General features: G+C 39.9%; 1 protein-coding gene across 2 annotated transcripts in view; it reads left to right on the top strand.

The window, feature by feature from the left end:
• The window catches only part of NRAP (nebulin related anchoring protein), a gene marked incomplete at its 5' end in the record, with an annotated part of 53241 nt that extends 42851 nt beyond the window's left edge, over positions 1 to 10390 (top strand). For both annotated transcript variants that reach the window (XM_082308433.1, XM_082308432.1), the window contains 10 exons: positions 94 to 198; positions 561 to 668; positions 2331 to 2642; positions 4581 to 4685; positions 5371 to 5469; positions 5586 to 5690; positions 7238 to 7345; positions 8023 to 8334; positions 8585 to 8737; positions 9986 to 10390. In XM_082308433.1, the coding sequence (XP_082164559.1) occupies positions 94 to 198; positions 561 to 668; positions 2331 to 2642; positions 4581 to 4685; positions 5371 to 5469; positions 5586 to 5690; positions 7238 to 7345; positions 8023 to 8334; positions 8585 to 8737; positions 9986 to 10087 (1509 nt within the window). In that variant the 3' untranslated portion in view covers positions 10088 to 10390. The remainder of the gene's footprint in view (positions 1 to 93; positions 199 to 560; positions 669 to 2330; positions 2643 to 4580; positions 4686 to 5370; positions 5470 to 5585; positions 5691 to 7237; positions 7346 to 8022; positions 8335 to 8584; positions 8738 to 9985) is intronic.
• Between the last annotated feature and the right edge of the window lie 55 nt (positions 10391 to 10445).

The following is a 10445-nucleotide window of genomic DNA, read 5'->3' on the forward strand; positions in this document are numbered from 1 at the left end:
TGTCATGATCATAAACAACTTAAGAACTACTGCTTTGTTATTGAAACAATAGAGAAAATTAATTGCAATTGTCTTTTTTGATCTCTTTCCTAGCGCTTGTATAAAGCGGCGGGAGAGGACAGTCAGCATCGCTATACACCAACACTGGGTCTGCCTGAGTTTACACGGGCAAGAATAAATGCAGCCAACCTCAGTGATGTAAGAATTTGTTCTGTAGTTCTTATACTTTTTTGGGATGGAGGATGAATTGTGCAGTGGCAAGGAAGACGGATAAGTAGAGGACTCTTTAGATCTATTCTATTTATGCTTTCCCTGATTTGATCATAATGATATTTATCTCCATTAGCATGTATACAGTTGTGAGTAAATTAAATCTACATAAAGAATGAGACATGTTTTGTCTGAGTTAGTACGGTTTCCCAAAGATAATTTACAAAAATTCTTTGATTATGAAGAATGAGACTGTAACGCAGAATAACAAATGAAAGAGGGTTCCTTTGTGTGTTCCTTTGTGCATTTAAAAGTGAAACAGCAATCTACATGTGCCTTTCCTACTTTAGGCAAAGTACAGGGAATCTTGGCATAATCTACGTGCTCAAGGCTACAAGCTGACAACGGAAGCACTCCCGTTCCAGACTGCCAGGGCCTCCAGAGAAATTGCCAGTGATGTGAGTTGAATGATTCAACCTTCCTTCTTGCCTAATTTCTGTTAACTTCATGTAAAACAATGTCTAAAGCAGGTTTTGCTGAATTAAAGCAACTCCGTAACCATGTGAGACAAGTGTGAGACAGAATATATTACTTATGAATGAGATTCTTTGTGCGAATTAAAAAAAAAAAAGAAGAGGAAGAATCACTGCTAATCGGGAACCAAGCTCGGTTAAATATCTTCCAGTGGGAAATAGCTAGTGAATTAAAGTATTTGCAGAAAGACAAATCCGAGGGATTCTGCTCCTTTCCAGGCTTTCAGCTCCTCATATAATAAAGTGCCTACTAATTCTGTCCACCCTGCTTTGAGCTGACTTTTGGAAGTGCTTAGTGCGCCTGAATTGAAATGGAGTCAGAAGAAGCTGTGCATTCTTTGAATCTCTGAAAATCAGGAGCTGCCTGTCTGGTTAGGAAGTGAAAATTAGTGGATGGTCCTGTAAATATGTGTCCCTTTAATTTCTGAAATAGAGGAAACAAATCTTCTTGCCCTTAAAAGTATCCTCTCATTTGGATAGTTGTTTGCGAAACACTCAAACATGGTGGTATCCATTTCTCAGAAAGCCTAAGTTCATCTCTTCCCCACAAGAAATTTAATAAATTATAAGAAAAACTGACAATTAAACTAATTTTAGTAAAAAAAGTCTTCATTTTGTCTAGTATTTAGTTGCATATTTTATCTCTAATGTGATAAAATATGAATATATTTCATGTGTATTTGTTTTATGAAGCAAGTATTTCTAGCTGTAATTTATAATGTATACTTAACCATATTTTGTAGAGTGCTTTTGGTTACAGCTTCAGATCTGCTCTAAAGGGTACAAGTCCATAATAGAATTACATCCACTTACAACAGATCTGAATTTGGCCCTTCATCTTGGAAGCACTTTATAAACATTAGCTACTGTAATTTAATCCCCACAACTCTCTTGTGTGGTAGATAAGTGTTATTATCCCATTTCAACTACATTATGAACTCTTCAGGGCCCAGGCCTTCCCTTTAAAGTTCCAAGCACCCTGTTGATGCTGTATAAATAATCATTATCATCATCATCACTATTTCACAGAAAGGATAAATGCAAGATCATAGGGAGAGTCATAGTCCCAGCTAAGATGAGAATGAGGGGTTGCTGGTGCTTATTCTTATGCTCAGACCACCATCTTAGGCTTCTCAACATAGTTATTGATCCAGGAAAACTGAATTTACTCTCTAAAATAGCTGGGTGGCATTTGCAAATCTGAAGGCTACAGAGTGCATGATGTTTCTCTTTTGTATAGATTTTTTTCTTCTGTCTTTTGTTTGCTTCTCTTATGTTCTTGTTCCTAGCGATGGGAATAAAATTCTGTGAGAGATAATAAAAGTACATAATCTGAGGTTAAACATGATCAATGCTTTTGAGCATATTCAGAGAATATGTTGAGATGCACTTAACTTAAATGTTGCAACTACTGTGGTATTTAAATTTGAGAGCAATGAGAGATTCAGACAATTACTTTCTAGTGCTGCATATGTTGGTTGTTTTTACAGACAGCATAGATGTTTCAGTGACTTATCCTACGTTAATTAGCTAGCGTAGCCAGTCTAAGTTTGGCTCTTTTTCACTTTTACCCTTTTTTATTTTTAGTACCAATATAAACACAACTTTGTGATGGAGAGAGGAAAGCACATTGGTGCCAAAAGTGTTCTGGATGACACCAGGTTGCTGCATTGCTTGCACGCTGCCAAATTACAGAGTGAACAGGAGTATAAGAAGGGATCCCAAGAAGTGTGGTCTCAGTACCATCTGCCCATGGACATGGTGAATCTTGTCCATGCCAGGAAAGCCCAGGCCTTAGCAAGTGATCAAGATTACAGAAAGAGGCTCCATGAATTTACAGCACTCCCAGAAGACATGAAGATGAAATGGGCCAAAAGAGCCCACATGCTACAGAGTGAGGTAAAGGCTTTCCTTCAGCAATAACAAAGCCTTGAGTAACTGGCACAAATTTTATGTTGACATTGGGCAGTGTTTTTAGAAAGACCATTTGGAAACTTGTGTATGTGTAGCAGCAATATAGCCGATTGCTCCTCACATACGGAATATATGTGAATCAGAGGTTCTTGTGCTATGAACCTGATGGAAAATCACTGTGGTCCATGTCACTTATTCTAGAGCTGAGAGATATACACAATCATCTCTCAGCTGTTTGGATCACAGCCAGTCAGTGGTTTGACAGCCACTGCTCTACATGCAGAATTCTTCGAGCAGAAAGTTAAATGCTCAGAGGTTGATTTGGGATATGTTAGAAGGTCACTTTGCAAACAGAAATGATCATATCAAATAACCAGTTCCCCAGATGTGTTCACAGAAATTGTTCATGCAAATGTAAGTTCAGACAAACTTTGATGACAGAAATGGTGGAATCTCATCACGGCCAGATCCATGCTCACATTGCCTTAGCATGTACCTTTGTTCAAGCACAAGCCATTGTATGTGCTTTCAAACAGATGTAGGTGTTGAGTGCATGCATAAAGCTGCATGGATGCAGGCAGCTGTATTTTGACGGTTTAGAGCCCAGTGTCATTAACTGCTCTGTAGCAGGAAGCTCTGTTCTTCTTTTGTAAGAGAAGAGGCTGAATCATTCAGCAGGGAAGTGAAAAAGGTTGTTCAGAAAGTTATGCTAACTCTTTATAGGTCTTTAGAGAGCTGATCATTTACTGAGCTCAGGATTTTATTGCGAGACAAAGTGATGGGATATTTTTTGGATTTAGTCAGATCTGATGAGCAGACATTAGCAGATATTCCAGCTATGAAGGTCAGAGTGGTAATCAAAGCACCGGAGAGCTTGTATCCTTCTTTTTTACTCAGTGTACTTGCTATCTGGTATCCCAAATGTACTCTTCATTGCCAGAACTTTTTTGGGATGTTCTTGGGATGGTATAGAAGCTGTTGCTAGATGCAGTTCTTTGCCTTTCCAACTCCCATTCATGCCTTCTCCTGTAATGGCTAACAGACAGCATGCAGGCAGTTAGATCCAGGAAGGCAGGATTTTTTACTCTTTACTGATGTGTGATGGTGGCTCACGTGATAGGAAAGTGGCATTTCCAGTGACTTAGTCCTTAGACCCCAAGAGCAGGTAGTTCAGAGCTTGCCTACAAAGGGACAGGACAGGAGATGAGTAAGAACCTCAGCACTTGGCTCTTTGCCTTTAGACCCCACAGGTTAGGAATCCAGAGAAATGATGAAAGTGGTTTTGTCTGATACCCTCACGATCCAGTAAAGTAATGTACAACACGCTTGAGCTAGCTGGCTGTTATGTCCTTTTGCATATGGGGAAAAAAACACAACCTGAAAAAATGGATGATTGCATTAAAGTCACACAGTGAGCCACTGTCACTCTGAAGGAGAAGTCAGAATTTTTGGGATTGTGGGTACTTTACTGGCTTTCACTTTTTATTGGGTCTACCTTGTTTTCTTTACTGGATTAGGAGGTAGAGCAAGCCTTTAATGTGAGTAAAGAAAGAGTAATGTGTCCTCCTAGAAATGGGGTTAATGAGAAAGCATGCACCAGATAAAATAATTAGTATTCCTAACTTGAACTCACCTCAGAAAATTATTTCAAAAGGGGTTCTTTTACGCCCAGTACAAACAGGTTATTACTTACTGCTTTGAGTCATACTAATTCACTCGTGGGGCCTTCTCTTGTAACTTGCATATGATACATTATTTAATTCCTGGTGGAATGAACAAATGCAAACAGTTTGGCTTTACGATGTGATGTGTGCATGGCAAATGAAAAACCTCAAAATGTTAATATGAATCAGGGAGTCTTTTTAAAAAACCTTAATAGCTGTGGATACAAAACTGATAGCTAATGATTTTCATTTTTAACAGCATCGCTATAAATCAGACCTGAACTTCATGAAAGGAGTTGGTTGGATGGCTCTGAGATCACCGCAGATAGAAAATGTAAAGAAGGCTGGAGAGCTCATCAGCGAGGTAACTGATAAATCTTTCATGGGATAGCAGTCTGTAGGAATTGTTTACCATCAAGGCTCCTCGTTACATGACACTTACGAATGTAGCTTATCATTTCCTTTTGATGTGGGAGCCTGTTTATACAAGGTGTAAGTTACCAAGAAGCAGTACGGGAGATGCAAGTCCACTGTGTGACACCTGCTGAATATTTTCCATTCCAAATGAAACACAAGAGTATAAACAAAACATGTAGCAATAAATAAATGCAGTAAACTCCATTATGAAATTCTAAGCAGGTGGTTATGGAAGTGATATAGAAAGATACAGCATTGACAACCACACTGAAGGGGCATTTGCCTGCTCAGTATCATGCATTAATGGAGAAAACTTATGAGCTGTCAAAAGTGTAGTGTTCGAAAGCTTTTTGCATATGAATTTTCAGTGGGAAGTCCTTCTTGCGCACACACAAAAAAAGAAGTTTGGTGCCTGGACACCGCAGCAGTGATGCAGCAGCATCCCCATTCCCTAGCTGAAAGAGCAACTGAGACTAAAGCAAAGCAGCATGTTTTTAAAACAGTGGCTTCAGGAAGGTGGCTTTTATGTTTTACTCCAGTTATCACACACTTGGAATTGTGATGTATCATTAAAAGAAACATCCTGTGTTTTTTTCCCTTTGTTTGTTTTTGTTGCCTCCTCCCCCTCTCAGATAAAGTACCGTCAGAAGCCAGAAAGTTTGAAGTTCACTGCTGTGGTTGACTCTCCAGATTTGATCCATGCTAAAAACAGCTACCTCCAGTGCAGTGACGTACGTCTCATTTTACTATAAGTGATCTTAACTTTTGTTGTACTATAATCCATAAAAGAATTGATCTTGACATTGCTTCCAGCATCAGTGGCATTCAATGATTTTTGACTCCACAGAGACTGTACAAGGCTGGAGACTCTGAAGCCAGGCACAGGTACACCCTGCCTCCTGATCATCCGGATTTTATCCGAGCCCGCCAGAATGCACTTCATATCAGTGACGTAAGTAAGCCTTTTATTTTGGCGAGTTGACTTGGTAACTGTCATCAAGGAAAACAAACTTTCTTGGGAATGAAAAACTTTCATGTATATGTAGAAACCATGTTCTCTGAGCCTGACCAAAACTGAAAAAGCCAGAGGCTGTGGACAGCCAACATGTTGTTATGTTTGGACTGGAGGGATGAGGAAAACTCTGTTGATTCTTCTTTTGAGAATTGGTTCTGCTTTCTAGGGCAGCAAGCTATTATTAAGGATTTCAGTCCTTCAGTATAGGTATGGTTAGTTACAAATTTAAATCTATGTTTTGGTGGGGGAGAAAGGAGAATCCTCTTTCCTTGACTATATAATCTATCTTCATGAAGCTGCAACACTGTGTTGAACTGATCCCTTAGGCAGAGTTGTCGTCAACCTGGATGCAAGTGAATCAGTGAGTGGAATTGGTTTAAAGGGATTTTGTTTCCACGTTATCCCAGACAGAGGGACTCAGTCTATTCCTAATCTACTGTACCCTGATTAAATAGCTGTTGTCCTTAACTGTAGGGTCAGAGTGAGTTCCTTGTTTGGTGATAGGTGCTCTGTAGGTGAAAGAAACAAATAGGATTTATATTCTTTGAAGTGATAGAGGAAAAGGTAAAAAGGCAAAGGGGTGATGTGATCGCACACAAATGAAAGATCAGACCTAGAATGTTAGCAGGGCATCCAATAATGCTTGCATTGCTTCTACCCAGGCTGTCTTGCAGGATTTCTGGTATCTCAGTTTACCTTCAAATTAAGCATGACCTAGAACTAAATTGGCCAGTGAAACAGAAGAATATCTTTTGAAATGTGAAGTGGATTTTGTACTTGTTTTCATATGGTCACAAACCCCAGAAAGGATGAATCAAAGTCTTACAGAAAGCAAAAGAATAAAATCAGAAAGGGACAGCCAAAAGTGTCAGCTAAGATACCATGGCTGTGTAGCAGGACATGCAGACTGGAAGCTATTTTGAGAAAGCTACTAATGGAAGAAGAACCAAATCTAGAGCAATTTCTCTTCAGGATGTAAATGTATTTCACATCCTCAAAGTCACATTAAATATGTTAGAACTGCCTGTTATTCCATATGAGCTAATGAAGCCACATGTGGCTGGGGATAGAGACAGGGATCAGTTGAAAAGCTTGAAATAACTGGTATTGAAATTATGATGCCACGAAACCCAAGACACTGCAAGTGGATGCATCAAAAGAGAGAATAAGGGCAATATCAATGCAATATTGATGTGACTGATGCATCACAGTTTCTAATAGAAATTAAATCACATCAAAAACAACTACATTCAAGTACAAAAGGAAACCCTGGTGGCACTTTTCAGATGAAGCATTTTATCATTATGGTGAATAGAAAAGAAGTTGAAGTGTTATAGAACTGGATCAAAACCTTGGAGATGGTACTGATGACTCTTGATACAAATAAACCCAGTAGGATAAAACATTTATTATTGCAGTTATGGGACTGCATTTAAGAAACTGCAGGGGGAAATGACTGTTTTGTTCTTTTCTTTTCAACACAGAAATTGTATAAAACATCTTGGGAACAGACAAGGGCATCTGGCTACGATTTTAGGATTGATGCCATCCCATTCCAGACAGCAAAGGCTTCAAGAGAGATTGCTAGTGATGTAAGAATTGTTCTGTTTCAAACACTTCCCAACCCTCTTCCCCTGCCACCCCCACCCTGTAAAAATGGGTGAATTCTGACGTAAGTGAACCTTGTTCTGGTTTGGAAAATTGGTGACCCAGTGAAACCAAATGCCAGTTAAATGCAAAGATTTCCAACTAAAGGCTCCCATTAACGATGTCCAATACCAGGCTGCTCTGTTTCACTTCAAAGAGTTATTTCTGGGAAGGAAGCATATTATGACGTAGTTAAATAAAATAGGTACTAGGCTATGAATAGTTAAAGCATGGTCTAGAATAAAGTGGGTCACCTTTGAACACCGAAGACTGCAGTAGGCAAGAAAGCTGAAGGTGGAGGAGCTTCATTGCTTGAGCTGTGTATTGGGTGTGCGCAAGTGTGAAACAATAAGAGGACCTCTGATTGCTTTTGAGAGATGAGTATTTTGGGCTCCTTTCTACTCCTTTAAAAATCTTTCTACTCCTTTAAAAATTAGCACAAAGGGCATTCTTCTAAAGTGTCTTGTTAGATTAGGAGATGTAGTTTGATATCAAACAAACCCTTGGTCTTTGTGTGCTGCAGGAAGCATTATTGATAGCTAGGGGAGAGTAAGTTATTTCATAACAGAATTTGAAGGTAATGTGAATGTGAAAATGAGATTTTCCTCTGCGCTTCCTGCAGTACAAATACAGAGAAGCCTTCCTGAGAGACAGAGGCCAGCAGATTGGATTCCTCAGTGCAAATGATGATCCCAAAATCAGGCATGTCCTCAGAGTGGGGAAACTCCAGAGTGACAACCAATACAGGAGTGGATATGCCCAAAACAGGGCACAGTTCCAGAGTCACCTCAACCAGCCAGGATTCCTCCACGCCAAGAAAAGCCAGGAGCTCGCAAGCAATGTCAACTACAAGCAGCCTTTGCACCAATACACTTGTGATCCTGAGCAGCTAAATGTGAAGCATGCAAAGCAGGCCTACAAGCTGCAGAGTGATGTAAGTATAGCTGAGCGACACTGTCCCTCCAAGTGCTAGGAGCTGTCTGTGGCAATGATGTGCTTTGCAGACCTTACCTATCAACAAAATCACATTCTTGAAAGAACTACAGTCTGTTTGCTGAAAATTAATAATTTGTTTATTATTGACTCTGTTGCTCTTTATATGCTCTCTCTTGAATACCCAGGGAGTGTGGTTTGATCAGAGCCAAACAAAATAATACACACTGGTGTATGTTTCATTCTGTCAGGTAAAATACAAGTCTGACTTGAACTGGCTCAGAGGCATTGGCTGGACTCCCCCAGGTTCTCACAAAGTTGAAATGGCAAGAAGAGCTGCTGAGTTGGCGTACATTTGGGAAATGGGATTGCAGGGTGCTTCTGCTCAGTATGGACCTGGAGTTGTAAGTAGAGTAAACCATCCTTCTCACAAATCCCAGCAGCTCTGCTCCCTAGAAGGCAGACAGGCACACATCCTGTCTAATGCTTTTGAATGCTCCCTGGAGACTACAGTTCTCCCCATTATTTGACCAGAATATTACATATTTTTCCCTCATGAAGCTTTGTGGCTTTGTGTACACCTTAATTTGAAGGAACCTTTCAAGAGAATTCAGCACTGTCATGGCTGAGGAATTCCTATAGGGACTAGGAAGTGCCATGGGATAGGATTTACTTGTACTATGGGATGTCTTTCCCTTAACTTGTGGATGTTGTCACATCTCCGAGTACCTCCATGGAATGTAGAAGCAGAGGTGGAAGGGACTCCCTGTACAACTCCCCTTCTCTTTTCCTGTCAGCAAGATATATCTGTGTTGCCATGTAATCTCCACTGGCAACTGTATTGACAGGCTCTGCGTAGACTCCTAACAGCACAATGTGTGAGGCTCCCCTATCCTGTGCGAGGTTTTTGCAAAGGGGGAGTGCTCCAGCCTCCTCCATCTCTGTCCAGCCCAAGACGCAAGAAATTACAAGCTGGGATCTTCCAGGTTTCCTTCTCCCTGCCTCCACAGGGATGACTCCCGATCTGCAGTGTCCCAGCACAAGAGAGCAAAAGTCCATGCAGGGACTTTGTAAACCCTACAGTTAGGAAGCATTAACTTACAACAAAAGAGAAGTTCTGCACTTTAAATACTAGTTTCATTTAAGTTTTAACTTTGGCAACAAGTCAAACAATAAGCCAGCCCAAGAGAAACAGGGCATAGCCATGATTTACATTCCCATCTGAAAAGTTACTCAGGAAATAAATTATAACTGTGGTTGAGGAATGCAGGCAGTGGGGACTGCAGGCACTGTCTTATTAAGTCCTACATATGATAAAGATCTGGTGGTCCCAGGGAAATCTACAGGTATGCAGTCGACCTGGAACTCAGGTGTTTGCTGGTTTGCTCTTTATTTAGGACTCAAATTAGAAATTAGGACTTGAGCGCATTCAGTCCTTTGATATGTGTAGTATCTAACTTACACGAATGGCTCCATTTTTTGCACTTTTCCACTGTAGAGATTTGCTCAGTGCAGAGCAGTGATTCAGATTTTGCTCATTTATTTGCCAGTTGAAGTAATTTTTAATATACAAATATTTTTATAGAATAGTTGTTAAAACCTTCTCCTGTCTACTGACTGTTCTCACAATTTAGCTGGGTTTGATTTAACAGGACCAACTGGAGACGGAAGGATCTCAGCAGGTCACAGTCAACCCTGATGCTTCAGAAATTCTGCAGGTCAAGAGAAGGAAAATGCAGCTGTATCAGAAGTAAACAGAAACGTGACATAACTCGGATTTTCATCTTGTCCTGCAAATCCTGGAGCTTTTCCAGTTTTCTGGGAAGCACAATAGATGGAGTTTAAGAACTTTTTGTTTTAAAAAGCAACCTAAACATTGCAATTTATAACATCTTTCTATTTTTGTGTGGATATTTTATCACCGTATGTATTACAGAATCTGATATTTATTTAAAGCTGTAAATGAAATTAGTACTAGGTGACTGGCAGGCTCAGCTTTGTACTACAGATGAATGAACCTGATTGATTGGTAGAATATAAAATAATTTGTAATGAATAAATCAGATGAATCTTATTCCATACTTGTAATCTTTGGAGATTTTTATGTTCCTG

The sequence above is a fragment of the Platalea leucorodia genome (genome assembly GCF_965183815.1).
Source record: "Platalea leucorodia genome assembly, chromosome: 4".
In the NCBI taxonomy this organism is placed as follows: domain Eukaryota; kingdom Metazoa; phylum Chordata; class Aves; order Pelecaniformes; family Threskiornithidae; genus Platalea; species Platalea leucorodia.